Source organism: Mustela putorius, unplaced genomic scaffold (assembly GCF_011764305.1).
Source record: "Mustela putorius furo isolate JIRA1106 unplaced genomic scaffold, ASM1176430v1.1 tig00000868_pilon_pilon_pilon, whole genome shotgun sequence".
NCBI lineage: Eukaryota > Metazoa > Chordata > Mammalia > Carnivora > Mustelidae > Mustela > Mustela putorius.
Genome location: NW_025421502.1, coordinates 1283804 through 1305073, shown reverse-complemented (window position 1 = coordinate 1305073; position 21270 = coordinate 1283804). Strand labels below are relative to the sequence as shown.

At 35.8% G+C, this 21270-nt stretch overlaps 1 protein-coding gene across 1 annotated transcript in view; it reads right to left on the bottom strand.

Moving 5' to 3' along the window:
• The window catches only part of LOC101692992 (N-deacetylase and N-sulfotransferase 4), a 138733-nt gene that overhangs the window by 38132 nt on the left and 79331 nt on the right, over positions 1–21270 (bottom strand). The window contains exon 5 of the mRNA XM_004748022.2: positions 2754–2936. Coding sequence (XP_004748079.2) covers positions 2754–2936 — 183 coding nt within the window. The remainder of the gene's footprint in view (positions 1–2753; positions 2937–21270) is intronic.

Sequence of the window (21270 nt, the reverse complement as noted above, 5' to 3'; positions counted from 1 at the left end):
ATGGTTTATCACTGGCGAAGTTTATCAGATTTGCTTCAATAAGTCAACTGTTCTCAAAATCTCACGTACCTGAATAATTCCCTCTTGATCTTAACTGCTCTTCTGCTTTCCATTTCTTGTTTTCTTTTTAAAACATACTTTAGAATATATGACACTTCAGTTAAAAAGAAATGCTTGCAACTTTATTTTTCAGTCAAAAGAAACCATATAATTCACTCGATAAAATGGGATTCTTTAGTAAATATTTACTCTTCAGTGTTACTTAAGTACATTTATAACAAACCGTTTTGATAATATATATTAAAATTGCTAAACATACAAATGACAACGGCAATAACAAAAATTTGTGAACTGTCTGAAGCCTTTTCTGATTAATTCTATCATTTATTAAGAAGAATCTAGGAGAGCGCCTGGGTGGCTCAGTTGGTTATGCCACTGCCTTCAGCTCAGGTCATGATCTCAGAGTTCTGGGATCAAGTACTGAATTGGGCTTCCAGCTCTGCAGAGAGTCTGCTTCTCCCTCTGACCTTCTCCCCTCTTATATTCTCTCTCTCTCTCTCTCAAATAAATAAATAAAATCTTAAAAAAAAGAGAACAATTTAGGAATTTACCTCTCTGAAGCTATTCAAAATTAATTGTCAGCACTTGCAAATATTTCGTATATATTCATGTTCCTATGTCTTCAAAATGATATAGTTTTCTAAAAAATGGTTCTATTTTCTGTTTGCAATATTCATTCACACCCCCAATCAACTAACACAGTATTTCAAATTCAACAAAAATTCAATCAGTATTTAGAATCATCAAACTGACCAATCATATTGGAGCTAGTGTATCGTTTTTTTTTGTTTTGTTTTGTTTTTTTAAGAGGGAAACAAGAAAGGAAGGCCAAAGGAAGGAGGAGATAGAATCTTAAATAGGCTCCATGCCCAGCGCAGAGCCTGACATGGGACTCAGTCTCACAACCCTGAGATCATGACCTGAGCTAAAATCAAGAGTTGGATGCTTAACTGACTGAGGGGCTCAGGTGCCCCAGAGCTGGTGTATCTTTGATTATATTTATTCCATACCAAAAGGAATAGTATCACTGATATTGAAACAATCAATAAATACAATTCTTAATTTAAAAAATCTCACACAATAGTAAGAGATACAAATACTTCATCTAAAAAAAAAAAATCTGCCTCTAAAGGAAAAAGATTAAGGCCTGGGGCTATTGACTCACTTTTTTTTAATATGTTAGCTGTTTGCCAGCTTTGTTAAGTTGGCTACTTTTTATTGTTACCATACCATGAATTATAGATATCTCATAAATAAACATGTGTGAGAAAGAACTGATTTACTATCAGTAATTTATCAATTGTAAAAGTGTGTGAGCACTTTTGAATAATGCTATTTATGCTTTGCCTTTATGAAATCCAGCAGCTACCTGGTATGATTATATACAGCATAATAATTATGTCCTTATCTATTTATCTGTCTAACTTATATACCAGACATATAGATGGGCAAGCAACTTATTAGAAGGGTGAAAAAATTAGAATGTGTAGTTCAACATAAACACAAATGATGAAGAGTTCCTGAATAAATCATCAGAATAAGTATGACTGACTGTAGCAGTCAGTTTTAAAGCACATTCTGAAATACATACTAGTGAATCAGAATAACCAGGAAACTCTTCACCGACTTGGAGAGAAAACACTGTGTTTTATTCTTTGTGTTCTCTAGAGCAACTAGCCTTGCCTTCCACATAGTAGATGCTATGTGTTGGATGAATGTAAACATCCAGTAAACACAGTAAACATGTGTTGGATGAATTCCTGACTGTATAGACACAGAGTCTATGCATGCAACGTGAATTATGGGATAAAGAGAAACACATAGCCTTGTGGAGAAAGAGAGAGGATGGTAAACAGTCTGTTTCACAGTGATTTCTCAGTAATGACGATGCTACTCCTCTACCAGCTGCTTAGCAGGGCACTATGTGATCTGCTCTCTGCAGCCGGCTTATTGATTGTGCGGGTCAATGTAATGCAATGCATAAAGAACCAAGAAAGGGGGAGGTAACATTTTCCTAGATAACTGTGAAGAAGCACATAGTTTACATTTTCATACACAGAGGCTGAGTGGTTCCCATGTGAAGTTGAATTATCTGCAAAAGCAATCCTAAAACTGACAATTTTTCTTTTACCGGTAGATCTAGTCCTAGTGAAAGATGAATTAGATTTAAAAGAAATAGAGAAACATATTAAAGACTGAATCTGTATAAGCATATGGTAAAAACTTCTTTTCCCTTTTTTATTTATATTATCTGTGTTTATACATATGTGTCAGGATTTACTTGTAGGGTCTGAGATTAAGCCTGCTGTTGATTTCTATGTCCCTAGGTACTCAGTGTCTAACCATTTTATGGTCAGTTAGTGCTCACACTAAATGAGAATCAAAGTCATTAACACTGAGAAGACACTGACAATGAAACAGCATCCTCAAAGCAAAAATTCTAAACCAACCAAACCAACCAACAAAACCCCAGAAAAGCAAAACAAACAAACAAACAAAAAAACAAAAAAACAACAACAAAACAAAAAACCACTTAACCCATAAAACAAAAAATGTTATTGAAGAGGATGAAACTATGGAATAAAAAAAGAAGTTTGGGTTAAATGTCAGTTTTAATGCCTCCAGAGAATTCCTAATACAAGTTAGGTACTGGTTTCCTTCCTTCTACTGCAGGAGAGAATGTTTAGTGTTACCTGCCAGAGAGGGTCTTTCTGCTCAGGGAAGAGCTCAAAGTACTTGTGCGCTAGTTGCACGGGAGGCAGAGTTTGCAATTTCAGGTTGGTCCAGCTCTGCACGAAGTTGGCCAAGTTCACAAAGGTATATAACCCTAGGCGGTCATTCCCATAGTTCGACAAATGGGTCATGAAAATGCTGATCTGAAAGATAAATAAAAATGACCATAAAATATAACATACTTAAGTTCAAAGTGGCATAGAAGCTCTAGGCAGGACTTCACCTAATCTTGGAATTTTATGAGAAGTACAATTATCATTTTAGGTGATGTTATGAACTGAATTGTGTTTCTTCCAAATGTCTGTGTTGAAACCATGACATCTAATGTGACTTTTCGAAGACTAGGCTTATAGGAAAGTAATCATGGTTAAACAAGGTCATAAGGCAGGGCCCTAGTCTTGATATGTCTTTTTTTTTTTTTAAAGATTTATTTTATTTATTTGATAGAGCATAAGAAGGGGGAGCAGCAGAGGGAGAGGGAGAGGCAGACTCCAGGTGGAGCAGGGAGCCCCACAGGGGGCTGGATCTCAGGACCCTGGGTTCATGACCTGAGCCACTGAGTCATCCTGATAGGTCTTGAGCCCTTATAAGAGGAAGAAATACCTGCACTCACTTTCTTTCTCTCTCTCCCCCCTCCCCTGCTCTCCTCCTCTTTCCTCCCTTCTCTACCTCACTTCCCCCCTCTCTCTCTCCTACCTCCTTGTCTCTCTCCCCCCACCCCATCTCTCTCTGCATTCTTCCCTCTCCCCTTCTAGCCCCATCTCCCTCCCTCCCTCTGTCACAGCCAGAAAGCTGCTGTCTATAAACCAGAAAGAGAGGTCTCACCAGAAGCTAAATTTTCTGGCACCTCAGTCATGAACTTCTAGCATCCAAAACTGAGAAAATAAATGTCTGTTGTTTAAATCACCCAGTATGCGGTATGACAGAAGTGGAAAGCCACACATTTGATTTCTATTTTAAAATGACTCTTAAATTCACTTTTAAAATGGAAATTGGAATTGGGGTTTTCTTTTCCCCCTCACCGCTCATTAAAAGTATAGTGTTAATTTCCATATCAGTTTTTCCCTATTGTAGAGTCAACATCATCAAACCCAATAACCTAATAACTTCTAGGCTATTGAAAAACCAGAATTAAGCTAATTCTAAAATAAAACAATTGTTCTAGATCTTTACTGATTTAGGTATGTATATACATTGAATTAGAATTACACTCAAATTGGAATTAGACTCAAAGGTCTAATGAAGAATTTTTAATAAAGAAATTGTTAGTGTTTGCATGGAAACTGATTGCATTTAGCCAAAAGCTCTTCCATACTTATTAATCCTTTTGCAATATTTCCTATCTATATATTGACTCTAAAGATATCACAGCATTTTGGTATTGTATTTTTATAGATAAGAGACTACGCAAAAGTAAAATCTAGATTGATTGCTCTGGAAAGAGCAACGAAAAATTTGAATATGATTACTGATATAATCTATATATAATCAATCCATCAGGGATCACAGTTGGAATTTTAAAATATTAAATGAAGGAGAATTTGTATATTTTTGATCTAAATTACAAAGATTACATGTAGAGATGACTAATGCAAGTCATAAAAAGGGAATTAATAATTTTCTACAATACACATTATTTGTGCTTGTTCTTCAATCTCATTGTATTTGCATGTATCTCAAAATTCATTTTATTATTTAGAACTATAAATATTTCAGAGAAATTAATAGATAATTAAGTACTTTATTAACTTCATTAGATGAGTAACAGTAATAGAATGTTAGAAATTATAACATTAAAACAAATATAATGTAACATTAACCAGAAAATAATATCCACAGGTCCGTACATAGAAAGTGAAGTGTAAAATGGCTAATGTTTTTATGGATGCTAACTGACTCTTTTTTAAGGGCTTATGTTTCTCAGTGTGCTTATTTGGGTTGTTTGAACTATTGTGAAAATAAAAATGGGTTTGCAGTAACCATTCCAATATCATGTTGTTGCAACCTGGTTAGAATGCTAGCTATACAATAAAGGTTGTACACTGCAGACTATTGTGCCCAAGACCTAACATAACTTTAGATGATGGTAAATGTCCAAAGAGGATACCTTTTATGTTAAATTAACAATAATAAAGCATTAGCCTGTTTCAGAATTAAAACAAACAGGCAGACAATACTCTGGCAAAGTATTGCTGGAGTAAGTTATAAGTTAAGGATATTAGGTTCATTGAATGCCCTTTTTACTTTGAAAAAAAAAAAAAACTCTTTTCATGTGTTATATTAGACTGCTAAAAAAATTATCTGAGAAAAGCCTATTAAAATGATTAGAGATACTCCTCAGCATTTTGAAGGTAGGAAGGAGAATGGGAGAGTTGGGCCCATTGTTCTTCATATGGCCTTACATAGAGTAATACCATAAAATAATTACAAAAATAATACCATAACAATAATAATAATAAAGTATATGGTGCTTACTATGTACAAGGCATGGATCTAAGCCCTTTTTATATACAAAGATTTCAAATATTTTAACAGATAATTCTTATGAGGTAGGTAAAGTTATTGTCCCTTTTTACAGATTAAGAGACTGAGGCATAGTTAAGTATCTTGTTCAAGTCCCACATCTAGTCAATAGAAGAGCAGAATTTAAAACCCAGATCATTTGATTCCCAAATACATGATATACCCGATGCCTTCATCCAAACAGTTTGTTAATACACCGAGTTTGGCATCCATCATTTTTTTTTTCCTTCTGCCTTTTTTGAAACAAAGAGCAAAGACATCTGTCTATAGAAAAAAGTGGAAAGTTTACGTAAGGAGTTTCTTGGTAACTTAAAGTTTTTTCTTCTTTTAAATTGGAATGAGAGAAAAATTATTTTTGGAATCTCACATGAAACCTTTTAAAAATGATGGATTATAGTATGTGAAAGAATATTACTGGTTGCCTGCAGATTTATCTTTAAAGGCGGTATCCCGCCTATCATATTTACAGTTCATTCTTTCTCTGTGGAGTGTATTCAAAGCTTTTTATTCTAAAGCTCAGAAAAGAGAAAGGCTATTTTAAAGAAGATTCTTTACATAGCTTGTTTAGATAGAAATTTAAATTAAATCCCCCCAAATCTTTGTTGTTACAATGTTCTTACTTGAGACTCATGTGGAATCATTTCAACAGGCTCGGGGTATCTATGTCTGTCAATAATTTTTACATTGGCCAACTTTTCTCTCTCTAAGCGCCTCCTGCCCCCTGAAAAGGAAGTGTCCTCTTGGCAGGACTTAATTACAGAGTTTCTAGAACATAACATAGTATCAGTAGTTGATGACCATATAATTGCAATTGTTGTCATGAGAACTTCTTTATAATCGCCGTAAAATAATATACATTTGATCCCAGTAAGTATGCATTTATCTCATGTCACTACTGTAATTAAGAAATAAGACAGTATAAGTAGTGTGCTTCAGGATAATTACAGTTTCTCAGGACTGAAATTATTATGAAAAGCCAGGCTGCCAGCTGAATGCCTGAAGAAATATAATAATGTCCTAGAAATCTACCACCTGCCCTCTAGCATTATTATTTTAAGACGGTACTTTAAGGCACCTGTGAGTGTCTAAAATATGACAAAATCATAAACAAAAATACCACTTGGAGAGTACTCTAAAGATTATTTTTATATCATGAGCAGATGTATATTATCATTTTATTAGGGTATTAACATAATGCCTTAAAAAGATTTTTGTCCCAGATTAGTTTTAAATCATTTATCTGGAATTTCCTTAGGAGAACAAGCTTTGTTTCCGAAATGGAAGTATCAAACTAAATACAGGGCAAATGGAAAATCTGTCTCGAGAGGGAAGCAGAGTCCGAAGATGTTGTGTGGTTCTAAGCTGTGACGTGCTTCTGCATTTAAATGTCCCTTTGCTGAAACAGAAGGAGTGACGTGGCTGTGCTCTTTGCAGTCACTGTCGCGCAGGGCAGCCTGTTTACCTGCCTTACTGGTTGAAAACAAATTAGTGCATGGTCAATTGACTGCACTTTAAGAAGAAAAATTCTGCAAGCGCAGCTTAACTGTGCATATCTGACTTGCTAAAAGCACCTATTGTGCAGACAGAACATTTTAGTTTTAGCATCGCTGGACAAATGACTTGTTTAAAAAAACAAAACGTATTCGGAGAGTGCAGAGAGAATAAGATACATGAAGAATAGGTATAGTTTGAAGCATTAAGAGAGGAAGTCAAAGAATGTGCAATAGTAGCAAATTAATTTTTCACAAGCTTGTGATATATTGCTACTATTTTTAACATGACTGTGCATGTCCCTCTGCTTATCCTGTCCTTTTATTTATTTATTTTGAGTGTTATTTTCTTACTTACACAGTAAGAACACTCTTGCTCAACACTCCCAAAACATCATCTGGAAAAGGTATGACTGACTGTGCGCCACTGGTGCAAATGGTTAGAGAAGCAGCTCATTGTACTTCACAATGTTGCAGCCCAGAGGTATACATTGATTCAGACAAGCAGAAATCTCTCTCTCATGCCGCAAAGACAGGCAGGGACACCATGTTCGATGAATGAGTTTGAGAACAAACTATCAAGCGCTAATGTCTGTAGGCTGACTGTGGCAGGCCTCTCTGAGAGTCCCTGAGGTCTGGGAGCCTTGGCTTCTGTCATCAGGTGGCCTCTAGGCTGCCTTTCCATTGCTTTCCACATTTCTGCCTACATCCCTCCCTCAACTCATGATGGTCTTAACTCCCTTAATACCAACATTAAATAACTCCCTTAATACCAACATTAAATAAGTCTACTATCTTCTTTTTGTCTGGTGTAAAACTGAACACTCTTGAACAAACTTGAAGGCACTCTCATAGTCTAATTATTCATTGGGAACATAAAACAGATTTTTCAATGTCAATGCAATAGGCTCCCACCGAATCTGAGAAGATCACTACCTGTGAAATAAATCCACCTCATGATGTAACTATAGTCCAAGGAAAAGGGAGGCTTTAGATACAGAAATATATAAAGCTTGATAATAAGGACTTGGAGAAAAATAATTCCACTTTATGGATAATCCTTAAACATGGGCAAAAAGACTGTCATAGTGACAAATGGGAAAGTATATAATATGTGAGCAAGTGGCTATCCTCCTGAGTGTTTAGTTACAAATTACATAACTTGTTGTTTTCTATAGCATTTTACTTTGCATCTGATCAAGTCACTAACATACAAAATAACGGAGAAAGAAAAAAGAAAAATAAAATAAAAAACAAAGGCCTAATTTTTATTCATAAAATGAAGCAACACCCTCATCTAACTTGAATGAAAATATTTCCAGATTTCCAATACCAGAATAGCTTCCTTGCTTTTCCTACTTGTATGGCAAACGGAATGTCATGGTAAATTGTATGGATGTTAATATCCATAGCCAGAATATCGAACACAGTATCTTAAATTAGAATTTCAAATAATTTTGCAGAGCATACATTTTTACTTGAAGCAGACATTAAGTATTTGGTTATTGGGTCTGTGCCTTATAGTACCTTTGAAGAGCAAATCATTTAGAGTAGTCAGATATATGTTCATCAGAAAAAATACATTACCCTAACAAATTAAGAAAGAAACAGTAGCTTCACAGAATAAGAGATACACACTTCTTTAAGGCAGCTTGCCCTGTGTCATGCCACAGCACAGTACTTTTCAAGAGAAGCACTCAATATTAGCAGTTAGTTTCCATCTTTGCTTTTGTGGTCCTGCTGGTGTGCCCCTTTTCAGAATGATTCCATTGTGTTTAAAAATATGCCCATTAGCTTGTTAAATTATTGATTAGGCTTTTAGTTCTCATAAAATGTGAAGACAGATGGAATATAGGGGAAGACATCCCTGACCACCCATCTTATGGGCTTTGGCATTCTACTCATATTTTTTCTATAAAGAGCAATTTGTGTCTTTATTTTATTTTGGATACAGGCTGGAACCATACAGGAAATATTCAGTGCCAGGTTTGAGTGTTAGACATTACCAATTTGAATGTCAATATATGTTTAGATCTAAACACACAAGACCAAAAAAAAAAAAAAAAAGAGCCACTCATATGTATGATATAGTGCTTGTACAATACTTATAGGCACCCTAAGTAATACCTTTTATGTCCTGGGCAACTAATAGTTTGGTAAATGTTTACATCTATGTTTTCAGATATTTACTTGAACCTAGTATTTACTTGAACCTAATATATTATCCTGTCACTCAATATAAAAGACCAGCATTAGCTTGGAATTCATCATTGAGATATACCACTTTATATTTAAAAAATGTAATACAGGGACACCTGGGTGGCTCAGTCAGTTAAGCGTCTGCCTTCCGCTCTGGTCATGATCCCAGGGTCCTGGGATTAAGTTCCACATCGGGTTCCTTGCTCAGCGGGGAGCCTGCTTCTCCCTCTGCCTGCTCTGCCTGCTGCTCCCCCTGCTTATGTTCTCTTTCTCTCTGACAAATAAATATATAAAACCTTTTTAAAAATGTAGCTCATACTGAATAATTGATCAATGATTAATCTTTTTTTTTTTTTTTTAAACACACTATGTTGTTGAATCATAGTGTTACTTTATTTATATAACTTTGCCATATGATCCTGGGTTCTCCTTTGTTGTATTGCTTGATTAGGCACTGAAAAAGCATTCAATTTTAGACAAAAGGAAACAAGTACCAAAGGGTTCAAGTGGTCTTTGTGAGGTTATACAGGAAATCCCAGAAAATCCAATGCTCAAAGTTAGGGCATGTGAATTCAGAATAAGTGCTCTTTCCCACATAAGTTTCTACCAAAGACTCTGGGAACAAGTTCATCTAACTTCCTTTTATTTCCTGTTATCTTTTTTTTTTATCATTTTAATTACCTGGTAGATTTTATTTATAATAATCTTAGGTTAAAACTAACAACATTTCATTGTATAATTTTCCTAGAATTGGGCCAATAACATTTCATTTACATATTTTTATCTATTTTTTTAGAAATGGACAAAATAAAAGTAAGTGTTTCAATATCTACATCTCTACACACATGTACATTTTAACTGATAATTGACTCTGAACATTTCAAGATAATATACACTGAAGAGAAATTATTATCTTATTTGGGAAGATTAAGATGTTTCTTAATAGAAATGTGTCATAGAACTAGAAAGTAACCCCAACCTTCCAATCTTAAGGAAACATGTTTGATTTTAACAGACTTGTCAAGACGTATTCCTCTAAGAACTATTCTTAGAAAGAAGAAGGAGAAGGAGAAAAGAAGGAAGGAAGGAAGGAAAGAGAAGCACAGACAAGTTCCCAAATCAAAACTATCTTACCATCCGTAGGTCAGATGGATTGGGGGGGGGGGAAGGTGGGAAGTAGGCTCCTAAGAATGGTTTAGTTCATGTCTTTAAATATGCACAGATTAAAATCCAACTATCGATTCTCCTACTCAGGCTCCTTCCCTAAGTAAAGGAGGCTCTTGTTCCATGTGACTTTCAGTGTGGTTTCCTATGAAAGGTACACCACCACAGGCATTTATAATTAATTACTCTTCTTTTAGTTGATGTTTTAACATCCCATACCTTTGTCTATTAAAAGGAAGACTTGCTTGGGTATGTGAAAAAATTAGACTTTTGTTTTTAAATAGGAGCAGGTTTAATGAAAGAAATAATGCCAATCAAACAACGTAAAAATTAAGAGATAGGGATTAAAATATTATCCTGGGAGTCTTTATTTATTGCACAAGTCAGAAAATACAGAAAGTGATTTTGGGTTGCTGGTATAACTTATATTGGTTTGGTCTGGCTGCCGTGGGACAGTACCAGCATCAATCTGGAACCAGAATGCCTGAGTATGAGGACTGTCTCTGCCTCATTGTACCAAGTAACTTTCCTGATTCTCAGACTTCTCTACTGAAAAGGAAAACAACTTAGTTTACAGGTCTATGTGATGCTCTATGAATTGGGGTATGCTAAACTATTTTTTAAAAGATTTTATTTATTTATTTGACAGAGAGATCACAAGTAGGCAGAGAGGCTGGCAGAGAGAGTGGGGGGAAGCAGGCTCCCCGCTGAGCAGAGAGCCCCATGCGGGGCTTGATTCCAGGACCCTGGGATCATGACCTGAGCCAAAGGCAGAGGGTTTAACCTACTGAGCCACCCAGGTGCCCCACTAAACTATTTTTAAAAATAAAAATCATATGAAAGTTATCATCATTATGCATATTCAATCAAAGTAAGTTATAGGATAGTTAACATGTCAAATACTATTTTAAATTATTTGATTTATGTCTCAGAGAGGATATATTTTATAAATAAAGTAGGCATTTTTTCATTCTGGTGAAATCAACTGTAAATATATTATCTTTATGATAATTAACGGGTTTTCTGTTAAACCAAAAAATGTTAAATACATCTATACCAGAGTAAAATTCACCAAGTTTGATACCTAATATAAGAAGTTCTTTGGTAGTCTTCATGTTATTTCTTAATAAATGCAAGTCTTGTCCTCCAGAATCACTACTGACAGCTGCAGTTAAAAATCAATATAGGAGGAGATTGTTAAATGGAATCCTTTGTTTCATTTCAAAAAGTGCAAAGAGTAGATTTTAAAAACAGACACTACTACGGGGTAATAGTGCCATGAACTGATGTTTTGCCTTATTCCTTTGCAGCCTAAATCAGAGAGCATCCCAACCCTCTCCCCATCTCCTTGTCCTCCAGGACACTGGCAAATATGTATTATGTATTTGTTTGGTTGTTTTTTGTTGCATTCCTCACTCGCATGTTAGAATGTAAGCTCTTTGAGCCCAGCCACTCTATTATATCCTCAGTGTTGCATAGATGCCTGGCACATACTAGGTGCACAACAAATATAAAAAATGAATTCTTGGTAACATGAACTTCTTTTCCTAATAGAAAATGTGGAGTGACTTAATTGGTTTCTAATTATTCCCCATATTCTAAAGACGTGAGGGGAAAAACAAAACACTATCCTAAAACTCTGAAAACAGCTGGCATTTAACAGGATACGATGAATTGCTAAATTACATTTTTTATTTGTGTTTTCCATTTCCATTATCAGGCTAAATGCAACAGAAGTTCCATTCTGCATCTGATTATTTACCAGTGTCCTAGTTTTTCAGTCATAATATTTGGTTAGTGAATTATTAACAAATCAGAACTGTTTTGATTCAAGACCAACTAGAGTGTAAACACTCATCTTCCTGAATAAAGAAGTTGGGCAGTGACTTCACCAAAGCAGCAGTAAATAGGGCAGCTGTTCTAACAGAGAACAGAAGGCTCCTGCTATATTTCAATGAACAGGAGCTTTCTTCTTCTTTTTTCTTGTACATTATAGAGGCCTAAGTCATTAAAAGGCAACTCATGCTTCCAACCATATCGTTATTGCATATATTTGTGTTTTGTTTTCCTCTTAGTAGTCAAATCAGAACTGAGGTTTTAGATGTCACGGTAATTGCCTTTTAGAATGCCCTGGTTTTGAGCAAAGATCTGCCATTGTTACACACAAAGAGACAACCAAAACCATTTTCCATCTGAGCTACTTAGCATTACTCTCTTCAAGAGCTCAATCTTCTTTCCAGCCATGTTGCAATGATGCCACATAAAAGTTACTGAAGTACAAAATCATAACCCTAGGAATAATCATGGCATGCCAATGGGTAGAGAAAATGTGTCCATTAGTCATCAATGTAAGAGGCACTAATAGTCTCAGAATTTGACAGTTTTCACTGAAAAAACAAAAAGTCATCTCTATTTATTCAATTGGAATATATTTATTAAGTGCATACTTTGTGCCTATTAGTCTATTAGGAACTGGAGATATACTCATGAATGAACTATGCTTAGTTTTTGACTAAAGGTGCTTAGGGTCAAATGGGAGTTATAGAAAAGAAAATAGCAGATTATAATACAATGTGATTTGGAAATCCTGTGATCCTGTGACTTGCAAAAAGGTTCTTGAGAAATGGGACCTTGGAGTTGAAATCTGAAAGATGGCAAGTTACAGACACTTTAAGTGGGAAAAAGGGTTGGATTAGTGGTTGGTGACATTATGCTGAGGGCATGGGGCTTAGACAGAAGGTTCTATGTATGTAAAAGGGGTTGATGAGAATTGCATTTTAGAAACTAAAACTGCAAATCCATAAAAGGTAGTGGGGTCATAAGAGAAAGACAAGTTCATGTAGATCTTTTAACTTCTTAAAGGTTTTTTTTTTTTTTTAAAGATTTTATTTATTTATTTGACAGAGAGAGATCACAAGTAGGCAGAGAGGCAGGCAGAGAGAGAGAGAGGAGGAAACAGGCTCCCTGCTGAGCAGAGAGCCCGATGCGGGACTCGATCCCAGGACCCTGAGATCATGACCCGAGCCGAAGGCAGCGGCCCAACCCACTGAGCCACCCAGGCGCCCCTAACTTCTTAAAGGTTTGAACTTTAATACTAAAAACAACAGGGAAACAATGACACATTTTGAGTAGGGATGAGACATAGTCAGATATACATTTTAGGAAATACCCTGACTGCCTTACAAAAAAGTGTATAAATTAGAGATTAGGAGGCTTTTATGGGCATATGATTGATATATAATGATGACTTGAACAATAGCAATGGGAAAAGAGAGAGATTAAACAGGTACAAGTGATGTTGAGACAGTGAATCTCAAGGAATGATGTCAACAACATGGCTCAATAAGAGGTCTCTAATTCTTGTCCAGCCCACACCAACAACAATTTGATATATATCATAGACAAACGTAACACGGAAGTAGCTATAGGATCCAGTATCATATGCCAAGGAACCTGGAAGGAGTATTTCCCCGTCATGAATCAAGTAATAGAAATACAGACTTTGGTCCCAGATACAATCCCCTTTGGTCCCCTGCAGTGGTCTGTAAATTGATGTCATCCTCTTTTGGATGTGGTCCAGGAGAATACTCTCTTAGACAATCACCTACAGACAAGACAACCTTTGTGGAAGTCCAGGTTCCTGGTGGAGAAGTTCTAGCACATCACTGTTATAACAAAATATACAAGTTTGGATATATTGGAGAGGCTAAGAGAAATAGTTTGACTTTACCCACATCAAGTATCCCCCAAAATGCTACAGTTCAAGGCCAAGAGAGGTTTTTCTCAGCCCATGATTTCTCCTGGGGAGAAAGTAGGATGGTATGAACTAGTACTTCTAGAGCTGTACAGAATGCTGCCAAAGAGATTCATTTCCCTTACAACTTACCAGAGTACTGAGGCATGGACTGTGTGACTGGAAGGTGGAAACAGGCTTGGCAAGTGGCAGATAAGCTCTTATTTAAAGGGACATGGACTCTGCTAACTACTTCTCAGACTCCATTGAGAAGCCGGTCCAACAGCCTCTGAGCACACTCTTCCCACAGATTCCCCCCTACCAAATAGCCCACAGGTACCCAGTGCTCTGCATCCCTCCCTGCACATTCTTTCACCCTGTGGCTCTCTCAGTGCATGTTCCCAGGGGTGGCAAGAACAAACCTTTAAAGACAACTAATGAGCACATGCGGAAAACTGGCCAGAATCTGTTGGCCACAGAGAAACCACAAATGTAAGCTTTAGCCCCACCCCTGGGAAAGCAAAAGGGAGTCTGTCAGAGTCCAGCCTGGTATGTTGCAGGATTAAGGGAATTCATACAAATTTAAGAATTCAGTCGAAAGAGAGAGCAAGAATTCTGGAGCAAGTGTGTTCATAAAAAGACTGAGAAAGCCTCAGAATCCCTAGCAGAGTTGAAGGATGACATTTTTCCCCCAAAGTCAATTAGTGAAGACTGGAAGAGGTGACTATGACTTCAAATGTGTCTACGGAAAAGAAAGACCTCGAGGAACCTAAAAAATCAAGGAAATAGGACACCACCAAAGGATCACAATAATCTTCCAGTAACGGACCTTAAACACATGAAAATTGTACAGTATTATTCATCCATGAGAAAGAAGGAAATCCTACCAACTGCAACAATATGGATGGACTTTGTGGGCATTCTGTTAAGTAAAAAAAGTTAGACAAAGAAAGGCAAATACTGTATGATATCACGTATATCCAAAAGCCAAACTCATAGTACCAGAGAATAGAAAGATGGTTACTGGGGGGTGGGGGGGTGAAGGAAATGGGGAGATGTTGGTCAAAGGATACAAACTTCCACTTATAAGAGGAATAATTTCTGGGATCTAATGTACAGCATAGTGTTTACAGATAACCTTATATTATATACTTGCAAGTTGCTAAGAGTAAATCTTAATTGTTCTCACCACAAAAAAAGAAATAGTAATTATGTGAGGTGATGAAGGTATTAACTAATGCTACTGTGGTAATAATTTTTTGAAATATATGTAACAAATCATCACATTGAACATCTTAAACTCACATAATATTATATGTCAATTATAGCTCAATAAAGATGGGGAAAAGGTAACAAGTCTATAATGATTTATATCTGATAGCATGTGAGGGTTTAAAAAAAGAACAGATTAGATATTTTACCCTATTTCCTGGCTTAGGTAACTGGATGGATACTGGAACTAGCATCATAGAAAATGATAAAGGAATGAATAGAACAAAATGTTAAGGGAAATAAAAACTTTAAAATAGTAGCTATAGAGAACCAGACAGAGAGTTAAAAAGGGAGGCATAGACTTGCTGTGGCTGCTCTGAGAGTCTTTGTAAACCAATATAAATATGTATAGACTTCAACATGCATGATATTCCCCAGCATTACACTAGTAAGAAGCCAACTATGGATCTGAAGGGAAGACAGTTGAATTCTTATAGAATTGGGGATTTACCAAATTAATGAAATGGAGGAAAAGAGGGACAAGGGATTTTTTAGTAATGGTTGGAAGACAGAGATAGAAATTATCCCCAATGTGCTTTCCAAAACTAGTAACATCTCAATTATTTATGTATTTATTTTTTTAAGAAAATTATGTATTTATTTATGTATTCGAAAGAGATAAAGAAAGTGAGCAGGGGAAAGGTCAGAGGGAAAGGGTGAAGCAGACTCCCTGCTGAGCAGGCAGCCCAATGTGGGGCTCAATCCCAGACTCTGAGGTCATGACCTGAGTGGAAGACAGACACTTAACTGAGTGAGCCACCCAGAAGTCCCTATTTTAAATCTTTTTAAAAATATTTTTCTGTATTTTTAAAAGATTTATTTATTTTATGGAGGGCGGCAGAAGGAAAGGGAGGGAGAGAAAGAATTTCTAGCAGACTCCCTGCTGAGCACCGAGCCAGATCCAGGATTTGGTCTCAGGGCTCTGAGATCATGACCTGAGGGAAATCAAGAGCCTGGCAGTTAAACAACTGAGCCACCCAAGTGCCCCCTTTTTTACATTTTAAATAACTCACTTTATGGCTTCAGGTTAGCCATATCAAAATACTTTTACCTATAATTTTCTACCAAGGAGCACTGAGAAGCATTGACAACTACCAGACATTTTTAACTCCACAGAACTCAGAGTTCTGAGTTCTACTACCTTCTAACTGTTCAAACAGCAGGAAAGTAATCTGATAAGTAACAATTACAAAACTATGGATATGCAGTAGGCCCTTTTAAAAGAGGAGCAAAAGAATAAAGAATTCACTTATGCTGATTCTCTTTCTCCTACCTTTAAAGAATTATGATGAAGAAGGCAAGTAGGATCCCTGAAAAGAGGGAAAAATTACTTCCTAGGCTAGATCTCAAGTTTTAACTATATAGAAGGATTTTTAAGCTTCTTTCTAGGTCTAGCTCAGTTTTCCATGGTAGGACTCATAAATTTCTTTCTTTCTTTCTTTCTTTCTTTTTTAAGATTTTATTTATTTATTTGAGAGAGAGAGGGGTCAAGAAGGGGGAGGGTCAGAGGGAGAAGCAGACTCCTCACCAAGCAGGAAACCCAATGTGAGACCAATCCTCGCACTCCAGGATCATGACCTTAGCTGAAGGCAATTGCTTAACCAACTGAGCCACCCTGCTGCCCCTAAATTTCTTTTTTGTTCCAGATGACAACAGGGAAAACATCTTCACTTGAGTTACTTTACATATAATTACAAGGAGTAACACCCCTGAGGCAAGGGATTCCAAAGAGCAAGAATCCCTTAGGTGCATGGCTTCAGTGACATTTGAAGGAGTTGGTGAAAGAGGTTGAGCAGAACTTGGACTTCCCACATCCATTCTCTGTGCTATAGGGGCCAACCATCACTGCTGTGACTCCTAATGAACACATATAGGCCTCCTAAGAGTGGTAGCATTTGAATGCCTGCCATGCCGAGACCATCCTGGATGAACTGGTGTTAACCAGTGAATTGGTGGTTGTAAATAGACTCAACCAAGCCAAGAAAAGAATCAGGGGGCTTGGAGAGAGGTAAGGAGAAACCTCCCATATAGAAGTGCAAAGAGAAAAAAGATGATGAAAACAAAACAAAACATCCAATAACTGGGAAAATATAAAAAAATATAATATCTGCTTATTTAGAATAAAATAATAAGAGAATACAGTAGAAGAAAATTTAACATAATAATAGCTGAGAAATTTCTAAATTAATGACAGATACACCACCACAGATCCAGGAAGGTCTGATAATGACAAGCAGGATAAATGCAAAAGAAACAGACAAACAAATAAACAACACCTATGAATCCAGAGGAAAACTACAACTTACCTGTAGGTATACAAGGATGAGAATTATAGTGGACTTTTCATTAGAAACCATGCAAAGAAGAGGCAAATGAATTAAAATATTTAAAATGTTGGACGATTAAAAACCACTGATTTATATCTCTATATCCAACAGAATTATCCCTGAAAAATGAAGGAGAAATAAATACTTTCACAAAAAAAAGCAGAGGAAATTTTTTACCAGCAGAATTGCTGGAAAAAAATTTTAATTAAAAAAAATTAAAGCAGTTCTCGAGGAAAAAGAAAAATGTTGTAGTTCAGAATCTACATAAAGAAGAAAATATGTTTGAAGGAATAAATAAAGGCAAAGTGAAATATTTTACTTTTTTATTCTTAATTGATCTAAGAGATAATTGTATGCAGCATTAATAGTAACAATGCTTGGGGCGCCTGGGTGGCTCAGTGGGTTAAGCCGCTGCCTTCGGCTCAGGTCATGATCTCAGAGTCCTGGGATTGAGTTCCGCATCGGGCTCTCTGCAGCAGGGAGCCTGCTTCCCTCTCTCTCTCTCTCTGCCTGCCTTTCTGTCTACTTGTGATCTCTCTCTGTCAAATAAATAAATAAAATCTTAAAAAAAAATAGTAACAATGCTTGAGTAACTACACCTTATAAATAAATAAAAAGAATATAAGGTCACAAGGAATGGGAGGAAAGAATTGTGAATACTGTGTTACAAGGCACCTGCACTACACAAGAAGCAGAATAGTGCTATTTAAAAATAGTCTTAGGTTACTTAAAAGGTATGTTGCAAACTCCGGACCCATCACTAATTTTTTAAAAGAAGTATAATTGATATACAAAAGGGAAGATAAATGGAGTCATCTAAAATGCTCAATTAAAACTAGTGAAAACATAAGAAGAAAAGGTTTCAAAGACCAAAATGCAACAAATATAAAACAGTTAAAACATGGTATATACTAATCTAACTCTATCAGTAATCCCATTAATTATAAATTAATGGGATATATACATCAATTAAGATATAGAGATTGTCAGAATTGATTTAAAAAAGACCTAATTATATGTCGTCTACAAAAACTGACTTTACATATAAAGACTCAACTAGGTTAAAAGTAAAAGTATGGAAAGATGTATCATGCTGACACAAAGCAAAGATAGAGTACCTACGATAACTTCTGAAAAGCAGGCTTCAGAATAAGAAAGATTATCACGGATATATAGTATATACACTGCCAAGAGCAGACACCAGATTTTGCACAGTCACACATATACTTTCTCTCTCTCTCTCTATCACACACACACACACACACACACATATTCAGGTATATTCATGTACAGACATGCATTCACTTGCACATTCATTTATACACATGTGTGCACATACACACCTACTCCAAGCTACTGTGGAAACAGCACTGAGAGAAGAAAAGAATTTTTATTTGGATTTAAAAATCACAACTTTCAGCCTAAAATATCTGTAATGTTCTTATAAATGAATGTAACTATTGAGTTACGGATTCGTGCTTAAGATGTTCTTACGGAATCCTCTACCCCAAAGGAAGTAGGGTCCAGTGTAGCTCAGGTGAGAGTTCTTATAAATGTATATATTCATATGTTTTCCAGTAATGGTTTTCTAATGGGTCACAGTGATACGGTACCTTTGAAAGTATTTTATCTAAATATTTTAACAGAAGTAATGTTTATGTTAAAACTTATTTTTACATATGTTAAATCAATATCTCTTGTATTATTGATTCAAATTAGCTTATAGAGGTTTTTGTTCCGATATGGAAGTATCTTTGTTGTTTTTTGTTATTTTGTTTGTCTATTTTTGTTTTTTGCCTTCTTTGTCTTTTAGTAAAGAACTTGTATAAAGGACATGATCTCCAGCTTGTACTAAACAAAGCATATTAGAATAAATCCTCTACTGAAACAGCACAATTGACAATATCAAAGTACATATTCTGATATTTAAAAACAAAGGTATTGAGGGACGCCTGGGTGGCTCAGTTGGTTGGACGACTGCCTTCGGCTCAGGTCATGATCCTGGAGTCCCGGGATCGAGTCCCGCATCGGACTCCCAGCTCCATGGGGAGTCTGCTTCTCTCTCTCACCTTCTCCTCGCTCATGCTCTCTCTCACTGTCTCTCTCTCAAGTAAATAAATAAAATCTTTAAAAAAAAAAAAAAAACAAAGGTATTGAAATTTTGATTACAGTGAACCAGGTGGCTAAAATGGGTTTAGTTTGGGGACCAACCCTACTGTGTGATAGTGACTTCACAATGGTTTTGCCATGTATATATAAAATCCAAGAAACTAAAATTTTTCTCTCCATTTCACCTTTTCCCCCTTCTCTCTTTTTCTTCTTTGCTACTCTCAGTTGTATACTGATTTAACTATGGGTTTTGCTGGCCTCAGTATTTTTGTTACACTAGCAAAATGTTCTGTAGTTCCCAAGCTGTCAAATCTGATCTGCATGCTAGCAGGCTATATTTTAAAATACATGAATAACATTGTGAACAAAAACATCCCTGTCAAGTGTCCATTTCACAGTACCAAAACAGCTTCATCCTTGGTTATCTGTTGCAGCAGGTCTTTGAGATTTGAGTGTTTAACATGTGTCATATCCTGACAATCTCCTATTACAGATGATAGTCTGCTATTATAGATTAAAACGTGTAGTCCATTCACTACTGTTGGATCTCCTAGAACATTTGGATCTGGTAACTCAACAAACAGCTGCAGTAACACAAAAGGATTGCTGAAAGAGATTTTGGGTTGACAGAGCACTAATTTTAATAATGACAAATTGTCTCACAAATCAACACTTTTCATATTCATGACCCTTCTGCTCCTGAAACAAAGTAATTTATGTGCTGGAAAATTGTCTCTGTGCTTTAATTGGTACCCTTCTAGACATCATGTGTTTCTATTTCAGCACATCTGACATGAGTTAAATGTTTCCTTAGTAATATTTATCCAGTGAAAAGTCAGAGGTTAGCATGTGAATGGAACTTCTTTTTCACTCTTGTGCATGTCCATAGCGCCTTAAACATGGCTTTATCTTATTGTTTATTGTATTTTAAGTAAGTAATCAATTATGTCTTCCACTAGATTCTAAGCACACCTGGAGGAAGGATAAATCTTAAAAGATTTTTTATTTGGACAAATCTCTAAATTTTAGTGATAGGATCCCATGTGCTTCTCTGGGAAATGTATAAAATTATTACAAATAAAATGAAATAACTATTGGGCTTTCTACAAATATTTTTTAGACATACATATCAAAATTTAGAAATCACAAAGAGTGAAGTGGAAGACTGATCAATATATGATGGCTTAAAATATTTAAATTAAATGGAAAGCAATTAATTCAAATTCTGCAGGCACTCATGCAGTTTGAAAACTCTTTATGCTCATAATAAAATTATTATTATATATAATATTTATATTTCCATGAACTTACTATTTAATAGGGAAAAATCAGATGTAAAAAGAATATTGAACAGTTACAGCATTTTTCCTAGTTTTATTGAGTTATGCTTACTAGATATCATTGACAATTAATTTGTGGAAACAAAAATATAATCCAAGAAAAATGTCAGCAAAGAAAGTAAGATAAAAATTATGAAAACAAGCAATGCTAACATTGTAAGGCAATTGGATGAACACAATACATAGCATTTGCTTCTGTGTGTTGGCATGGGTGTAGTCTAGGCAGAGTTCATGAAATAAGAGCAACTTTGATTAGACTTTGCCTATAAGTAAATTTTAACGACTTTAAGAAGAAGGTGCTTGGTATTTTGCTCTGGGTA